Raw genomic sequence first — 19,315 nt, 5'->3', positions numbered from 1 at the left:
TGGCTGCTTGAAGATTTCATACAAAAAACATCCGAGGAGCTCTACACAAGGAAAATATTTCATTGCTCATAGTTTTGAGCACTTTTGAGCAATGGTTTTTGTTTGTCATGTGTACCCTTTAGCTATATAATATTTCTTGATGAAAATTTGCAACCACCGAAAATGTTTGAGCATATTTGATGTCACAAAATTTCAGTTTTTTTTCATTTCGTTCTCTATTTTTTTAATTTACTTTTCATGAGGGTGTAGGGCAACCCGGGAGTTACCACACCTTGCCCTTAATCTCAAATATTGGTTTAAAATCACATACATTGATACACACGACAATACCGCCTGACATACAAACTGGGGACCATCTAGTACTAACATTTAATCCTACATACTAACATTTAATTACGTACAAACTACCAGCTAACTATACTATCTAGATTAGGGAAGGCACCCGCCGGGTTTGGGAACAGGCGGAGCCATGCCATACCCTAATCGGCCCCCCTTGGGCTTACCCATCACTCGTACCAGTACCCGCACCAGCTGGTACAATTTTTTCCATACCCACCACCCGGTAGGGTAAACAGGTACCCGCACGTAAGAATAAAATACCCATGTTTGCAACACATCAACTTTAGCAACATATAGTCATAAGAAACAACATATCAAAATGGTAGCACATAGTCATACAATTTTGGTTCACAAATTAGCGATGGCCGATGGAAGAAGATTGCAAAGAGACTTTGAAGATTGCGCACATGCTGACATGAATCATGTGCGGGAGATATACACATATGATATGCCTTATGCAGAATTCAAGAGGTGAATGTTACCGAATGTATGAAATTACGGGTTGGGCTTTCGTTGGAAAGTGTTGCTTCTTGTATCTTGTATAGGCTCTTGAAAAGCAAATAAATTGTGGCCTCCTGACTTCTATGCTATAAAACGCTGCATTAATTTCTCTCATTATTATTTTAGAAATCAAATTAACAATACATGGATAAATTGACTGATCCTTAACTAGAGTAATCCAAGTTTTCCTCAAAGGTGGCGACTGGAAGAGTGGAGGGAGTTGCCACTTGGAAACTCTTCCCAATGCAACCCGGGTTAAATCGCTGGAGCAGTGGGCTGACAAGTTTTAGCTTGTCCATGATGTTCTTGGGAGAAGCATCAGACCCAAGCTCCCTGGGTTAGCTATATGAACGTGACACACATGACAACACATCGAAAAGATGGTCACCTATTAGTATACACCAGCCCTTCGGGGCCTGCCCCCTGCGCAGACAGGATTGCAACCATTGGTGCTTGCCTGAAGTTCCTACTACCTGGAACGAGCTTGTTTGCGATGTCTTCATGAAAAGGTAAACGATGATGGCCCAAAATGTTTCTCTCGCTGCTTCAAGAACGCTGAACACAAGCTGACTGAAATTCTAGGGGTAGACTACCCGATGCTCGCTCAGTGAAGCACTAAAGCTCGTTATCTGAGGTTGGTTCGTTATCCTCTTGCACGATGATGCTGAAAGATAGGAGCTGGCTAGTAGGAATGTCTGTTGTAAGCTGAGAGGAGAGTGGAATAAGAGCAAAATTAAAGAAACACATACCAATAGGTCGATGTGATGTCTATGTTTCACAGAGGTAGCAAAAAGTGTTAGCCAATGTGATCATAGCTTAGGGGGCTACATTTGGTGATGTACATAGTATATTTGGCTGCTATCATATTGGGGGTGTTGCCGTGGTGATTGTATGCAATTCGGGAATTTTAACCTCAACAGTATATTGTCAGTGGCTCCGATGGTTGATTTGCACATTTCGACATTTCTAACCCATCTGGGTCAATTGTAAATATTTAATGAGAAATTTAGTTGTGCATACGTTCTCTGGGATGGCATGGTAAAATGCATGTCTTTCATGGCAATTTATGTTGTCGGAGAATAGCAAGTTATTTTGGCAAACACCCATTCTCATACTACTCTCGTCCAATCATGCATGACTTTGGAGTTCAGAGAGGATCCGGTACTATAGTGCTGGTACGCATGATCACATAATTCATTTATGCTTGCCTCTCCTAGATAACTACAGATACAATTTTATATTATTTGCACCACTCCTGCTTAACTATGGAGACAAGTATAGTACGATTTCGACCCCTCTCTCTCAACTGCAACAACACATACATACGAAGGTTTTGACCCTTCTAGAATGCACTTGCTGATACCTCCTTTTAGTGATAAGGTAATGGAACAGAAAAGAGTATCCCTAACCTATTTCCCCATAGGTGACCTTGGGTTATCGAACCCATGAGAGGAAGATTCCCTTGAAGCGATGGTCTCAAGCTTATATTAAAGGATCAATTCCAGCTTTTGACCGGATCAATCAAGCAAATAGTGATTCAAACACTTATAATAAAAAGAGGTACATGTATGAGGTAGTAATGCTTACAACCATGTATTTGTATTGGACCAAATATGATCTTCATTGTGCGCTGGAAGTCACCCATCGAGATGTACTTGTTACGAACCGAAGTGGGGGATGTGTCCAAATAACATCTTGACCGACACGAGCCCTGCATCAAGAATCAGTTATCCTACCGTAGGCCCTATCCGTCGCGCAGGGTTGCCTCGATAATTAAGATAATGAAATCAGACAAGAGCTTTGGGTATTTAATGACTACACCTCATGAATCCCCAAGGATTTGGTTCGAGTTACCGTACCGAGCCTTACTGTCACTAGTGTTCTGAATAACACTTCACGTTCTTATTGCACCTAGCAGGGATGAAGATCACAGACAGGACAAAAGACATCTACGGAATAATTTTATTTCACGTACACGGGATGTTAATTCAAAGTCCTTTCGTTGATTCCCACAACAAAGGCTTACAAGGCCTATGCCTCAACACATACCTTACCAAACTACTCACACATGAAGATTAGTTCGCAAGAAGAAAACATTGAAGAACACATTGAAGGACACATCTTGAAGATTGATTGATTAAATATATGTCTTAATGTGCGATGCACGATTACAAGTATGAACTAGAGGAAGATGAACTATGGTGGTGATGGTGGGTATGGAGATGGAAATGGTGGCGGCTAGGGTTTGCGAAGAGGTATGAAGATGGTTCTGTTCTTACTTTGTCCAACGCTCCCCTTTTTCATTAAAAGCTTTCCATGAGAAAAATAAAGGAAAAAGGAAACTACTTGCCCAGTTGAAACAACAATGAGCTAGGATATGACGTTGTTACTTGTCCTTAGTAAAATTAAATGATAAGATGTGGATGTCTGCATGATCATCACCACAGTAAGTATGGGCTATTGTTTACCATGCATACTCATCAACAAGTTCCCCTCTTGGGAGTAATGGACTCATACCTTTTGATATACGTACCTTATAAACACAATGGGAACCTCGTTCATTACAAGCCTTATCGTGGATCATGTCTTTGTTCGTCTATATTCGTGTGTCTACAGATTGGATCCTTCCGATCTACGCTTCTCTTCGTCGGCGGTGGTTTCTGTTCTGATGTGCTGGTCCTATGTGGCCTTAGCACGACGACTTTGCAACTGTCTACTATAATAAGTTTTTCCAAGCTCCGCTGAAGGAGGGGAGAAGACGGCGGAGCGCCTTCGGCTCGCTCCCGTGCTTGTAGTCATCGCTAGGTGGTCTACGAACCTGGATGTATTTTTACTTCCAGTGTTTTTGGTATGCCTTGATAATTAATGAATAGATCGAAAGTTTTTTCTCGCGAATTTTTTTTGTTAGACCTTTTTTTAAGTTTGCCCATGGCCTCCAGAGAATCAGGGCCGGTCGTGCATGTGTTGGTAGTAAAAAAGTGCATCTTAAGATTAATCAAGAACAAACCGTCCATCTTATTGCTCGGCGGATAAACATGCATGCACCATTACATATAGTTAACACTTTTGGCAAAAACAAAAACATAACACACTGCAGAAGCAGCTTGCTTGCAGTGAAGGATAACTAGCACAAACGTTGACATGATCATCGCATCCAGGGTGGACATATTGTCACGGAACCATCAAGCCTGCGAAGGCGCTGGTGATGGGGGCAGCTGGTAGTTGCCTATAGGAGGGATCGACCTCGGCACCGCAGAGACATGTGTGCTTGTTCCAGCGGGCGGCAGGTGTCCGGGCGGTCGCACTGGCTGCAGTGGTGGCAACGGCGTGTCCGGCGGCGGGAATTCATTATGTATGGGGTTCGGGCCTGTAGGAACATGGCGTGTCCATGCGGCAGTGGAGAGCAACATCAATGGCAAGAGGACGAGGAGCGCTGGCGCAACGCCCTTGTGCACGGCCATGGCTTAGCTTGTTGTTTTCTTCTAGCTGCCGCTGCTGTGGTGCGTGGCTCGTCACAACCTGGGTTGGACAAATATATAGAGATGGATGGTCTCGTTTGAAACTATTCTTTTTTCTCATCTGAAACTATTCTAATGACAATTAAGACATAATTGTTATGAAACATTAACCTATGTATGTTACTCAATTGATTTCTATGAGTTAAACAAAAAGTAATCATTGTCATTAGTAACATGACTTGAAACCTTCGCAACGTATCAAAATGTCAATGTGGGTTTAGTACTAAGATTATACATGACATGATGACAATGATATGGAGTGTTACCGAGAAGTTTCTCTCCATACATACTTGTGTCTTTTTTCGCAATAATAATAATAATGCATACTTGTGTCTTTGTTCGTGCAATGTTTATTTTATCTATTGAACATTCGTGTCGGAGAAGGAGATCAACAACGAGTTATAACACGTTATCAGCACGAGTGCTCTTCTTGGCTACACGGTTGTACAATCTAATGGTGGAAGAGGAGAAATGTCTTATAGACAACACTGTCACAAACACAATTATCCAAGAAGATAAATATTTTCAGACTTTGAAAAAGAAAACCAGGAATATCATGAATATTGCTGGAAGCAATGCTCATATTGTTGGCACTCGAAGAGCCACATTAGTTCTCCCTATGGTTACAAAAATAGTGATCAACGAAGTACTATTGTACCCCGAATCGAAGCGAAGCCTTTTGAGCTTCAAGGATATCTGACCCAATGGTTGTTATAAATTGGCAAAGAGCATAATGTTGGATATTTACTTATGACTAAGTTTGATGGATATCAAAAGAATGTGGTTGAAAAACTCCCTTCCTTAGCATCAGGATTGCATTACACATACATAAATCTATTGAAGAGTATATTGCTATGAAAGCCATCTTTGGTAACCAAGATTCTAACCAAATATGGCCTCGTAGACTAGGTCATCCTGGGTTGAGTATGATGAGAAAAATCATCACTAATACTGTTGGTCACAACATTAAAGTAAGGGCTTCTCAAATCCAAAAGATTTTATAATTCATATGCCAAGGGGAAGTTAATTCCTATGCCATCCTTTTCGCACAGTAAGAGCTTAGTCACCTTCATTCCTGTAAAGAATCAAGGGCGATATTTGTGGACCGATACAACCCCTGTCAGCCCCCTACATATTTTTATGGTACTTATATTAACGCCAGTACTCGGAGGAGCCATGTATGCCTCTTGTCAACAAGGAACCGTGCTTTTATAAAGCTTATTTCCTAGATAATACATTTAAGGGCAAGTTTCCTTGATAATCAGGTTAAGTCCATTGGAATGGATAATATTGGAGAATTCACCTCGAAAGCATTTTGGTTATTTTCTGGCCCTACGCATAAGAGTAGAGCACTCAGTTCCACTTGTGCCCTAGGCCCTGGGATTCAATCCTTATATCCACACACTAGTGATGCAGAATTGAAGTTCAGAGGATAATAAATCTCCGGCTAGCTAATAATTTGCTAGATGCCTTCACTAATTCTAAAGGTGTGACAAAATCGCATATATCTACAGCAAACACACTAGAGCGAGTGGAGATAACTCGAAAGCTGATGGACTCCACTTTAGGCCCCACCCTGGGAAGGGGGACCTTTGGGTGCTAGAGACTCGGTTTCGCTAAGACCTCCGCAGAAGCACAAGTTAGAATCAGATGTGAAACAAACTAAATTAGTTGATGAGGCTCAACTTGAAACAGATAATCTTCCTGAAGAGAGCCAATGAAAATATGGAACACCCAACACCATGTCACCCGTACAAAGTTATTTTGATGCTCGGAATATGGAACAACCATGATCCATCTTTATGGGAAATCACGAACAACTGCAAGAACCACCCACCCTCGTGTCGCCTCGCTTAGGAGACTCGGGGGCCTAAACCCTAACCCCGCCACCTTCCTCCCCATTCGGTCCCTCCCCCTCCACAGCTAGAGGTGGCCATCGGGCAAGCCCGGGGCACTGCAAAGGACGGTGGCGGTTGGGCCTCTGCTTCTCCATGTCAACAGCGGGGGGCATTGGGCTCCGGGGCAACGTCCCCGGTTGGAAGAGGCTACACCGGTACTGCGACGTAAGGTGAGACTCGGACTCTGCTACCCATTCCACTTAAAAGTGTTTAGTGGGCACCCATGCGCAAAGCAAATTTTAGATGGGCTATCCCAGTTAACTGTCTGGAACCCACTGACGGCTGCATAAACCCACATGATGGGAGTTCCTATTGGACGTTCCAACAGTGGCGCGACAAATAGGGGCAACGCAATTGGGTTGCCGACCCATTGCAGGCACGACTAGGATACTACAGTGGAAACACTATAGCGAATCGCAAAACACTGTCTTGAACTGGGAAATACATTGTAGCAAACCTTAAACAGTTCAAGACGTGGTTTTTATTCAGCATTAGAAAAACCATTTTCTAAATTTCTAAACAGTTTGTGAAAATGTGAACATCTTTTGAAAACATGAAAACAAGTTGACAAAAAGTGAACATTTTTAGAAAATGCGAATACCTTTTCAATTATTTAAATCTTTCTAAGAATGTGAACATTTTTTCTAATTTTTTGAATATTTACTTAAAAATTAGATGTCTTAAAATTTGCATTTCTTTTAAAACGCTAAAAAGTATGAAATTTGTACTTTTTAGAATAATGCAAACATTTTAAAAGTTTTGCAAAGAATGCTTCAAAACATGAACAATTTTGATTTTTTTAACAAATTTCAAAAACATGAATATTTTTGAAATTTACAAATATCAAGAAATATCAAATTTCTATTAATAAAAAGGAAAGTAATAAAGGAACAAAAAACCAAGCTTGAACCTTCTAGAAGGTTCCTAAAATTAGGGGAAAAAAGAGAACCTGTAGCAGCTACCATGGGTCGGACCAAAACCCACCAACCTTGTGCGTTTTGTCCCAACCTACCGCAAAGAGTGGTGAATAGGAAATCCAACACATGATCCTTTATTATTTGCATGTGAGCTACATCTCGCTTATTGCGAGGCATTATTCCGTATCGCAGTACCGTCTCACAATAGGCAAGAGCCAGATGGACCATCCCTGTACGGGTCTTTGGGGAGCAGTTTTTAGTGAAGCATCGAGACCGGTTTTCTCATATATTTTTCTGTGTGTTTTTTGTGCTGGTTTTCATTGGTTTTTGTTGTGGTTTTTGATATTTTTTTGTGTTTTACCTTTTATGCATTTTGCATTCTAATTGTTTTCTTTGGCTTTCGTTATTCTTTTTCTGCGATTGTTTTACCTTGTTTGTTTTCTTTTATTTTTTTAAATACATATCAACATTTTGCAATACATTTTCTACATTTTTCGTATACACACATAATACTTTTGATACATGTTCAATATTTCAAATAGATAATTGGCATTTTTGCAAATACTTGTTTGGAACATTTACATTTAATAAATGTTTAACATTTTCAGATACACGTTGAACATTTGTTTAATGTTATGAAACATATTTATATGACGTGAACAATATTTTACAAGGCATTAACATTTTTCAAAACTGTCATAAATATTTTGAAAATGCATATTTTTTTAGAAATGTCTTGTACATTTGTTTTATAGTGGGTAACATTTTTTATAGTACATAATAATTTTTTGCATTGTATGAACATTTTTTTAAATGAGAAAAGTAAGGGGTGAACCATCTGATTTTAAGCGTCAGATGCCTCGTCCCACGTCCGATCTCCATCGTATGATCCTTCATCCCACCGATTTCCCTCTTCCCCCTAAACTTAATCCCCATTTTCTCTCCATCCCGAGGGCCATCTACCTGCTCAGCTAGCTAGGTTGGTTTTTGTGTAAATAATAGGAAAGACTTCTATTTGGGCGCTTGGAGCTTCTGCTCCTAGGTGCAAGTGCACTGAATGAACAGTAAAATTTAGAAAATATAGAAGCTCTTTTTTTGCATGCCATGGGATTTAAACCCTGAATGATGTAGTAGTTAACTTAATTAAGCAACCATCTCACTGATGTCTCCTTTTTCCTAAAAGAAAGGGAATATGATTTTTCTATCTACATGAACTTTGATCTAGTTTTTTATATAAACATATCCTAATAACTTCTGTGTAAATAGCATGATCTATGCATTGCAGACATGATATTTTACGTACAAACAATGCAGTAACTTTGATCGGAGGAAAAAGTCACTGAAAATATACCCCCGATAACTTATGTATAAGTAGCAAGGTAATATACGAACCGCAGACTTGATAACTTATGTACAAACACCATGATAATTTTGACCAAGGGGAAAAGTCGTTGAAAACATACACCTGATAACTTAGGTGTCAATGGTACGATAATATACGAACCGCAAACATGATAACTTACATACAAACACCACGACAACTTTGATTGGGGGAAAATGTTTGAAAACATACTCTTGTAACTTATGTGTAAATAGTATGGTAATATACACCGCAGACCTAATAAATTACGTACAAAATGCCATATAATTTTGATTCAGGAGAAAAATTGTTGAAACATACCTCGGTAACTTCAGTGCAAACACCATGATAACCAACGTATCATAGATGTGGTAACATACGTAGCGCAAGCATGGTAAGTTTTGATAAAAAAAAGTCATTGGAACATATCAACATAGGATCTAGCTTTCAAAATCTCGTCGCGATAGATTTAATGGTGCAAACGGATTATCAATCGGGCCGAGGATTAAACATACAAATGATTTTGAATATTTTGAATAGGAAGAATCTAGGTTGTTATCGGGGTTTTCTGCCTCTAGTGCATACATGCATGTGCATGTAGGGAGAAGGTTGGAAGAATCCTTTTTATGCCCATTAAGTTTTGTGTAAATAGCCTGATAAATTATATATTGTATGAGTGATAAATTTAAGTAGTCTAAAAGAGATAAGTTTGGACCCCCAAAAAAGTCATTGGAGCATACCAATATGAGATCTAATTTTAAAGATCTCGTCACGACGAATCTACTGATGAGAACAGATTTTTATCGGGTTCGTCGTCGGAGTGTTAGAACATTTTATTCCTATGCTAATAATCTTTACTGCCACCATCTTCTTGTTGTTTTGCATGAATGTACAGTTGCAATTTGGAAGCATACACACGTGGCATGCAGGCCAATAGAAAAGCTTGTGCTCCCGTCAATCAACACACAACATGCATGTGAGGAACTTGCATGCGTTTGACTTTATGCAAGAAGAGTCGTTTCAGTTACGAACCTAAAATCGTAATGTTCAACAGTTCTTTTAAATGTCACAAATATTCTTTTTTCTAAAATTTGTGAACATTTTAAATGTCATACGCATGTTTTTGAATGGTTTGAAACATTTTTTAACTTGCGCCAACATTTTCTGTCCATTGTAATTGTTTTTGATAAAGTGTTGTGAATTTTTTTTTGAAACGAGTGAACATTATTTAAATATCATGAACTTTTTTTTCTGAATCCTATCAACAATTCTAAAAGGTGTTCAAACATTATTTTTGCACTACATGAACTCCTTTTAAATGTGCGATGAATGCTTTTAGAAAATCAAGTAAAGTAATTTTGAAATATCTACGTTTTATTTTATTTGAAATACAAAGAAAAAGAAACAATACAAACATATGATACTCTCTCTACTCTAAAATAAGTGTCGCTGATTTAATACTAACTGAAACGAAGAGAGTAGTAATTAACGGGCCGGCCCAGTAGCGCGGATGCTTACGCTTGTTGTGTGCACTTCGCCAACCCCTGAAAACAAATTGCACTACGTCAGGGGGACATCTCCAAGCGCCGCCCGACGCGGGAGGCCCTGAGACCCAGCCTCTAATCCAGTACATGGCGGCGCAGCTCGCCGCCATGCTACTGCAGTGCCCTAAAGAACACGGTGCTGGGACAGATGCAGATGGGAAAAGAATCTTTCGTGGTGGCAAAGCCACTTTGAAAAAATATGGATAGAATTTGAGGAAGCACATTGCTATTCAGTGGTTCTAATCCTTGGCAACACTACTCCGTGGTCCATATTATAGTGGATTTGGCTCAATATATATAACAAAAGGCGATAGCAACCTAGAATTGGAACACGAGAAAATGGCATCTAGTCGGCAATTCGGAACAAGTGAACCACGGAAGAGCACCGGTCACGTCCCTCGTCAACGTGTGGCCCATGAGAAGATTCCACGGGACAGTGATGCTGAAACAGATGGCGTCTCCTCTCCGTGTTAGCCTAAAAAGAATGGCGTCTCCGTGTGGGCTGCAGAAATCTTACCATCATTACTGGACTGGAGTCGGCATCTCGCCCATGCTAATGCCGTAATGGCTCATGGGCCATGGCGATGAATGGGGTAGCCGTGGCGGTGCATGCCCAAGTGTACTCCACAGTCCACACGCTTCGCTTTCCCCCACACAAACACAAATTCTATTCGCTTGCCGCTCGGCCCTCGTCCCCGTCTCATAAACTTCAGCTTTGTTCTTGGTCTCTTCTCGCCTTGCTTCGCGAGGTAGGGGAGGGGCGATGGTGGGGTCGCCGACGAAGCGGCGGGCGATGAGGAGGCCGCTGGAGAAGGCCGGGGTGGTGGGGCTCGCCGTCCTGGTCACGGCGACCGCCGCGCTGCTGCTGCTGCTGCTCGTCCGCACCGCGTCGCTCCGCTACACCGCCGCCGTCGACTACGCGCTCGCGTCCCCCAGGAAGCTCTGGAGCGGCGGGGTCTCCATCGCGGCCGAGGCGTCGCCTTCGCCGTCCCCGGAGAAGGGGCACGGGGCCGGTGCGGCGGCGATGGCGGCAGTGGAGGAGGAGGAGTGCGACCTGTTCGACGGGAGCTGGGTGTGGGACGACAGCTACCCGCTCTACGACTCCAAGGACTGCCCCTTCTTGGACGGTGGGTTCCGGTGCTCCGAGAACGGCCGGCCGGACACGTCCTATGTCAAATGGCGGTGGCAGCCGTCGCGCTGCGATCTACCCAGGTTGGTTGGTTGGTTGGTTCGAGTTCGCTGCTTCTTGCTTGCGCCGTTGCTTGCTACCAGTACCCCCTCCGTTTGGTTTATGTAGTTTTGCCAAGCTTGTTGTGTCAGAGAAATTTCTAGTCACAACTCACAACTCACAAGAACCTTAAATTCACTATTATCCGACATGAATTTCAACATGTCGCTCTCTGGGGAGTTGAATGCACAATTCACATTTGTACTCACAAGTTCCAATCCATTACTGGTTCTTGGTCACGTGGATAGGTTGGCTGTGCCTGTGCAGTTTTTAATTTTCAGTTGGCCGAACTTGTCAAAAAGAAGAAATTAGGATGGTGATGGCTTTGTCAAATAAACGTGACGCAATCTATAGCAATCAACATGGAAATATATTAGTTAATTGAATGATATTGTTCAGTTATTTGGGTCTGACATGATGTTGCCGTCTTTCTTGCCATTGTGGTTGGAAGTGGTCTGTTCCTGTTATTTGTTGAGTCCTCTGTTATTTCTGTTGTTACTGGTGTTGTTATGTTCTTTTTTTGCACCGTGAAATCTAGGATATGTTGCTGGTTAGCTTCCTTAGTTAAATTTAATGTTTTCATGTATGTGACTGCAGCAATTAGTTTATTGTGCTTAGCACATCACTGATGGACAAAAAAATGAAGAGCCTTTATGGTGAAGCTAAAGAACAGAGCATTGTAATTAAGTTTGAACAGAGCCTTTACTTGGAATAATCGTAGTAATAATCTTACTGAGCATGTCACTGCTCTCAAACTCTTTGCAAATTGGAATCCTACAAATGAAAGTGATCGTCAGTTTCTTTGTATTATGTAAGTTCATTTTTTTGCTTACTGCTAATCATGTCTATGTGAGCGGAGCAACCAGAACAATTTGCTTTTATCCTCTATAAAGCATAATTTACCTCTGCTTTCTAACTTAGTGCAGTTTTTCTTCTCTCGTTTCTTAGATTTGATGCCAAGTTTATGCTCGAGAAGCTACGGAATAGAAGAGTAGTATTCGTTGGTGATTCAATTGGAAGGAACCAATGGGAGTCTCTGCTTTGTATGCTCTCAAGTGTTGTTCCCAACAAGAAGTCCATCTATGAAATTAATGGAAGTCCCATCACAAAGCACACGGGTTTCTTGATTTTCAAGTTTAGCGACTACAATTGCACAGTGGAGTATTACAGATCTCCTTTTATAGCCCTTCATGGCCGTGCACCAGCTGGAGCCTCTAAGGTTGTTAAGTACACAATTAAGGTGGATGCCATGGATTGGATGTCAGACCGTGGTAAGTGGAGCAATGCTGATATTTTGATCTTTAACACAGGGCATTGGTGGAACTACGAGAAAACAATTAGAGGGTAAGCAACTAATAATATACATTATGTTGACTTACTAACTTGTCCTGCTTCACTGTTAAATGTTTCTTGTAGATGTGTCCTTTTATTTTACCATACCTTCTCCACGTTCATGAATTCACCTTTCAAATTCGAAATTAACATAGTACTAGTTATTAGTATACACACCAGCAGAGTAGTATTTGATTAGTATACCCAATATTTTAATTTGTTCATGTGTATACTTTTTTGATAGCTATTTGACAGAACTATGATAGCATGATTCATGAGACTATTGAGGATATGGAATGTTAAGATGTGGTTAGAGCTAAATGGGTAATAAAGAGGCCCAAGAACTCTTTTGTTCTTCAATTATACGTACTATGAACGTACTAGTATGAGATTTCTTGTCCCCAACCTGCTTTATGTAATGATGATTCACCGATACATCTCTATATGTAGTTAATTTCTTCTGGAACCACCACAACACAATTGCATCTTCCGTAGTTGACTTTAAACAAGGGTTTCTTTATGTGTGCTAGGGGCGCCTATTTTCAAGAAGGCAGTAAGGTGAAGATGAAGATGACTGTTATTGATGCATACCAAAAATCAATACAAACACTCTTCAATTGGGTTCACAAAAAAGTTAACACAAGCAAGACCCAGGTCATCTTCCGTACTTATGCTCCTGTGCACTTCAGGTCTGTCTAACGAACCACTTATCTATCACTGCTACGTATTCCTTTTTATGTTTCCTTGCTATAGCATTTTCATTGAGAATGATTATGTTTCAAGGCACCAAACAATCATCGCATGTTGTTGGCTTGACACAATATGTTTTGGGCTCAGAATTTATTCATTATGGTTTATATTCAAACTTCGCCAAAACATTATTGTTCGATATATGATCCACCTTTCGCTGGCCGTTTTTACAATTTTACTGAATATATGAGAATACGGGTTGGGCTTTCGGTGGAAAGTGGTGCTTCTTGTATCTTGTCTAGGAACTTGAAAAGCAAATAATGGAGGCTTCCTGACTTCTGTGCTGTAAAACACTGGATTAATTTCTCCCATTCCCATTTTCAAACCAATTTAACAATAGTTGGACAAATTGACTGATCCATAACTAGAGTAATCCATGTTTTCCATAGGGGCGGCGACTGGAAGAGTGGAGGGAGTTGCCACTTGGAAACTCTTCCTGATGCGACACCGTTTAAATCGCTGGAGCAATGGGCGGACAAGCTTGAGCCTGTCCATAATGTTCTTGGGAGCAGCACAAAACCCAAGATGCCTGGATTAGCTATACTGAACGTGACACAGATGACGGCACAGCGAAAAGATGGTCACTTGTCAGTGTACATCAGCCCTTCGGGGCCTGTCCCCCTGCGTAGACAGGATTGCAGCCATTGGTGCTTGCCTGGAGTTCCTGATACCTGGAACGAGCTTGTGTACGCCGTCTTCATGAAAAGGCAAACGATGGTGGACCAAAATGTTTCCCTTGCTGCTTCCAGAACGCTGAACACAAGTTGACTAAAATTCTATGGGTAGGCTACCCGATGCTCGCCCGGTGAAGCTTTGTATCTGAGGTTGGTTGGTGATCCTCCTGCACTATGATTTTGCAAGATAGGAGCTGGCTTGTAGGAAGTTGTACCACTCTAATCTGTTGTATGTTGAGAGAAGAGTGCAAATAAGAGCAAAATTAAAGAAAGGCATACCACTATGTTTCACAGAGGCAGCCAAAGTTTTAGCCGATGTGATCATAGATTAGAGGGGCTGCATTCGATGATGTACATAGTTTATTACTTTATTTGGCTGCTGTCATATTGGGGGAGTTACCGTGGTGATTGTATGTAATTCAGGAATTTTATCCTCAAAGGTATGTTCTCAGTGGCTCCGGCAGTTGATTTGCACATTTCGGGATTTTTATCCCATCCGGAACAAATGTAAATATTTAATGAGAAATGTAATAGTGCAGACATTTTCTGGGATGCCATTGTAAAATGTATTGTTTTCATGGCAATTTATGTTGTCGTAAGAATAGCAAGTACTTTTACCAAACACCCATTCACGTACTACTCTCGTCACAACAAGCATAACTTTGAAGTACTGAGATGATGCGGTACTTTTGTGTGTACGCATGATGGCATACCACATGGTATCCTTATATTTGTCCCTTATCCTCACACGGTTTTCAACCATCCCTCTCAACCGCGGCAACGCCTATTTATCACGGTTTCGATCTTTTTTAGAACGCGTTTGCCGCGCCACAACACAGCTGTTAGATGCGTGAATAATGAGTAGAGAGTCAAAATATACCGAAAACATGAAAAATAAGAAGACAAGATAAATATATGTCACACACGTGTGTCTTGTTTGTCACGAGGCATGAAAAAATTAGAAAGAAAATGCAACAAGAGAACTTCCCAGAAGGTCACCCATCCAAATACTACTCTTCCCCAAGCACGCTTAACTTTGAAATTTTAATGGGATCCGTTGCTTCAGTGCTGGTATGATCGCTTCCAACATGTTATCCCTGTCTTCGTCCCGTATGCTTGCCGCTACAAAGATGATTGTACATTGATTTGGCCACTCCCGCTCAATTATGGAGACGAGTTTACCATGATTTTCACCCCTCCCTCTCAACCGCACCAGCGCCTATTTACCATGGTTTCGGCCCCTTTCAGAACACGCCACAACGCCGTCGCTAGACGCGTGAATAATGAGAAGCGAGATAAAACTTACCACAAACATGCAAAATAATAAGATATAGTAAATATATGCCGTGCACGTGTGTTTTGTTTTGCACACGGTGCGAATTTTTTTTAAAAGGAAATGCAATAAGAGGACTTCCCAGGAGTTCACCCATCCTATTACTATCCTCACCAAAGCACGCTTAACTTTGGAGTTCTGATAGGATCAGGTGCTTTAGTGCTGGTATGATCGCATCAAACATGTTAACCCATCTTCGTTTCTTATGCTTGCCCCTCTCAGCTCCACTACAAAAACGATTTTACATTGCTTTGGCGGCTCCCGCTTAACTACGAAGACGAGTTTACCACGGTTTCCACCCCTTCTTTTCAACCGCACCAGTGTCTATCTACCACAGTTTTGACCCCTTTCAGAATGCGCTTCCCACGCCACAACGCCGTCGCTAGACCCGTGAGTAATGAGCAGCAAGCTAGAACTTACTGCAAATGTGGTAAGTATATGCCGCGCACATGCATTTCATTTTGCACGTGGCGCAAAAATATATATTAAAAAGGTAATGTAACACGAGGACTTCACAGTAGGTAGCTCATCCTAGTACCACTCTCGCCCAAGCACGCTTAACTTCGAAGTTCTGATGGGATCCGATGCATTAGTGTTGCTTTGATCGCCTTCAACATGTCACCACCGTCTTTGTCCCTTATGCTTGCCCCTCCCAGCTCCACTACAAAGACGATTGTACATTGCTTTGGCCGCTCCCGCTCAACTATAGAGACAAGTTTACCACGGTTTCCACCCCTCCCTTTCAACCGCATCAGCGCCTATTTACCACGGTTTTGACCCCTTTCAGATAGTGCTTGTCGCGCCACAACGCTGCCGCTAGACGCGTGAATAATAAGCAGCGAGCTAAAACTTACCGAAAGCGTGGAAAATAGCAAAACATGGTAAATATATGCTGCGCACGTGCGTTTTGTTTTGCACGCGGCACAAAAAAAATTAAAAAGGCAATGCAACACGAGGACTTCCCAAGAGGCCACCCATCCTAGTACTACTCTTGCCCAAGCACGCTTAACTTCGGAGTTTTGATGGGATCTGGTGCTTTAGTGCTTGTATAATCACATCCGATATGTTATCCCCGTCTTCGTCCCTTATGCTTGCCCCTCCCAGCTCCACTACAAAGATGATTGTACTTTGCTTTGGCCGCTCCCGCTCAACCACGGAGACGAGTTTACCATGGTTTCCACACCTCCATCTCAACCGCACCAGCGCCTATTTACCAAGGTTCCGACCCCTTCCCGAACGCGCTTCCCGCGCCACAACGCCATCGCTAGACGCGTGAATAATGAGCAGCGAGCTAAAACTTACCGCAAACGTGCAAAATATATGCCGCACGTGCGTTTTGTTTTGCACGTGGCGCAAAAACAATTAAAAAGGGAATGCAACACGAGGGCTGAGGGAGTCCTGGATTAGGGGGTCCTCGGACAGCCGTACTATGTACTTTGGCCGGACTGTTGGACTATGAAGATACAAGATTGAAGACTTCGTCCCGTGTCCAGATGAGACTCTCCTTTGCGTGGAAGGCAAGCTTGGCGATTCAGATATGTAGATCTCCTCCCTTGTAACCGACTCTGTGTAACCCTAGCCTCTCCGGTGTCTATATAAACCGGAGGGTTTTAGTCCGTAGGACAACAACAATCATACCATAGGCTAGCTTCTAGGGTTTAGCCTCTCCGATCTCGTGGTAGATCAACTCTTGTAATACTCATATCATCAAGATCAATCAAGCATGAAGTAGGGTATTACCTCCATCGAGAGGGCCCGAACCTGGGTAAACATTGTGCCCCCCGCCTCCTGTTACCATCCGCCTTAGACGCACAGTTCAGGACCCCCTACCCGAAATCCGCCGTTTTTGACACCGATATTGGTGCTTTCATTGAGAGTTCCATTGTGCCGTCACGATAAGGCCTGATGGCTCGTCTTGTTGTCAGGGACAACGTTACCTCTGGGGGAGCCCTGGCTGTAGGCCAAACTCTCCGATTAGGCGGTTTCGTCGTGACCGCCCCGTCGGCTGTCACGCCGACGATGACTTCTCGGGTCATCAAAAACAGCCTCCACGTCGGCTCGGGATTCGCCGAGCAGATGGATCCAATGGAGCTCTCTTCTTTGAACGAGCTCTTGGATTGCATTGCCGCCTTGGAAGTCGCTACAGACTATGATTGGATCGGGCTTAACCCCGACCAAAGAGAGATTAACTCTCCACCGGTTACCCATCAGATAGCGGTAGTGGAGGAGCGATGTAGCGATTCTTCCTCTATTTTGAGGAAAAACTATGTCCGGATTCCCGAGCTCTCCGAGCCGGATACCCGTCTATGGGAGGACATGGCCCAAGCTTCGAACCTGGAATCGAACAGCGGGCTAGTACCGTTGGGCAACGTCCCAGAGCCCGAACTACCAAGCTGGGAAACTCCTTCGGGTCTCAGACTGGGTCAGGGTTTAGACTTAAATCTACCTACCCACCCTCACATAAGTGATCTTTCCCATATTAGACAAGAGCCCCAAGAGACAGTACATCACTATTGGGCCAGATTCGTCCTTGCAATAAGCAAGGTGAAGGATTGTCACGAGGAAGACGCAATTTCATTCTTTTGCAAAAATTGCACGGACAAGGGCATCCTCAACTCCATAAGTCGCCGTGATTGTAGCGACCCAACTCGGTAAGAGTCGAAGTCTCTGTGCTTACCGTGCTAGTCCCTGGATCGACTTGCTAGCACACACAGTACTCGATGAAATAACAGAAATAACACACATCTCTTTATTACATCGATAGTCTAGGAGCAATACATTTATTACAAAATAGGGCATAAAGCCAATAAGCAAATACTGCGGAAGCAAAGAAGTAAATGAGTCCAACTCCACGAGCAAGGTTGAGTGTAGAACATCGACCTATCGCACCTTAATCCTCGTCGGATATATCTGCAACGTGATAAGTTGCAGCCAAATGGGCCAGTACATTGAATGTACTGGCAAGTCACATCATAGTGTAATGAACCTACTTTTACATGCAGTTTGGCTGGTGGAAAGCTCTAAGTTTAGTTTTTTGCATAAAGCTAGTTTTTCCCTATTAGAAAAGATTGTTATTCTACTACTACACATTTGCATAGGGTGAGTTGGCAAATCCAACTCCATCCGTCCCCAAGTTTCATTTAAAACCCAACTGTTTAATTAAAGGTGAGGAGATCTCCCGGCATTTCCACTACTAGATGCTCAAGTTGTCCATAACCGGGGACACGGCTAATCGATTAGGTTGAAAACTCTGGAGAGGTTGTGCACTTTTCCCCACAAGACTCGACAACCTCCATGATCGGAAGATCGAGACATAGCCTTTCAAAAATGTTCCCCCTTAACCCACGGATAGGCCGGTACACCTAGATCATTCTACATCTATTAGCCCATCCCGGAAGGGGGCACACTAACTACTCAACTAAGCCAGAGCCCATATTGGCCTGTGGCTGCACACGTAAGCTTCTAGACATGGGAATACGATTGATATCTTTGAGCCTGAGCGGACGGTCCACTAGTGGTGCACCACCATGGATTTCCCATGCGTGCCCCACTGTACTTCGCCACCATTCCCACAAGTTTCCGCCCAGGTAGTTCATTATTTAACTTAGGTCTTATTTACTACATTGTCACTCATCTCTCACAATGATCACTCCCCAATCCACGTCTACTTAGCATAGCAACATAAAGTAAAACGATGGTGACAAAGTTATATGGTTCAGACCTACCTCAATGAACTACTGGGTGAAAAGCAAAGTCATGTGGCACCGGTTTCCTACCATGCAGTCCTACCGCAAAGAACTAAGTGCATAATAAAAACATAGGTAATGAAACATGATCAAGATGCAACTTGCCTTGGTACTGCTGGTTGGATTCTAAAGACTGATAATATTCTGCTTCGCACTCCCGGCCATCTATCGCAAA

General features: G+C 42.5%; 1 protein-coding gene, 1 non-coding gene and 3 pseudogenes across 2 annotated transcripts; 1 reads left to right on the top strand and 4 right to left on the bottom strand.

Moving 5' to 3' along the window:
- Nucleotides 1-10,576: 10,576 nt before the first annotated feature.
- LOC125544673 (protein trichome birefringence-like 10) lies at nt 10,577-14,618 on the top strand. The gene is made up of 4 exons (XM_048708422.1): nt 10,577-11,289; nt 12,254-12,649; nt 13,168-13,326; nt 13,777-14,618. Exons 1-4 carry the CDS (start codon nt 10,841-10,843, stop codon nt 14,153-14,155), a joined length of 1,383 nt encoding a protein of 460 aa, XP_048564379.1. The 5' UTR covers nt 10,577-10,840; the 3' UTR covers nt 14,156-14,618.
- A 409-nt stretch (nt 14,619-15,027) lies between these two features.
- Nucleotides 15,028-15,146, bottom strand: LOC125533268 (annotated as a pseudogene).
- Nucleotides 15,147-15,454: 308 nt separating this feature from the next.
- On the bottom strand, nt 15,455-15,573 carry LOC125533439 (annotated as a pseudogene).
- Nucleotides 15,574-15,887: 314 nt separating this feature from the next.
- On the bottom strand, nt 15,888-16,006 carry LOC125533292 (annotated as a pseudogene).
- Nucleotides 16,007-16,335: 329 nt separating this feature from the next.
- On the bottom strand, nt 16,336-16,454 carry LOC125533427. Its single transcript, XR_007294302.1, has one exon. It is a non-coding gene; the product is annotated as a 5S ribosomal RNA (ribosomal RNA).
- Nucleotides 16,455-19,315: the final 2,861 nt, after the last annotated feature.

This window comes from Triticum urartu, chromosome 1 (assembly GCF_003073215.2).
Source record: "Triticum urartu cultivar G1812 chromosome 1, Tu2.1, whole genome shotgun sequence".
In the NCBI taxonomy this organism is placed as follows: Eukaryota; Viridiplantae; Streptophyta; class Magnoliopsida; order Poales; family Poaceae; genus Triticum; species Triticum urartu.
Note: the sequence above shows the minus strand (reverse complement) of the source record. Positions and strands in the feature narration are given on the sequence as shown.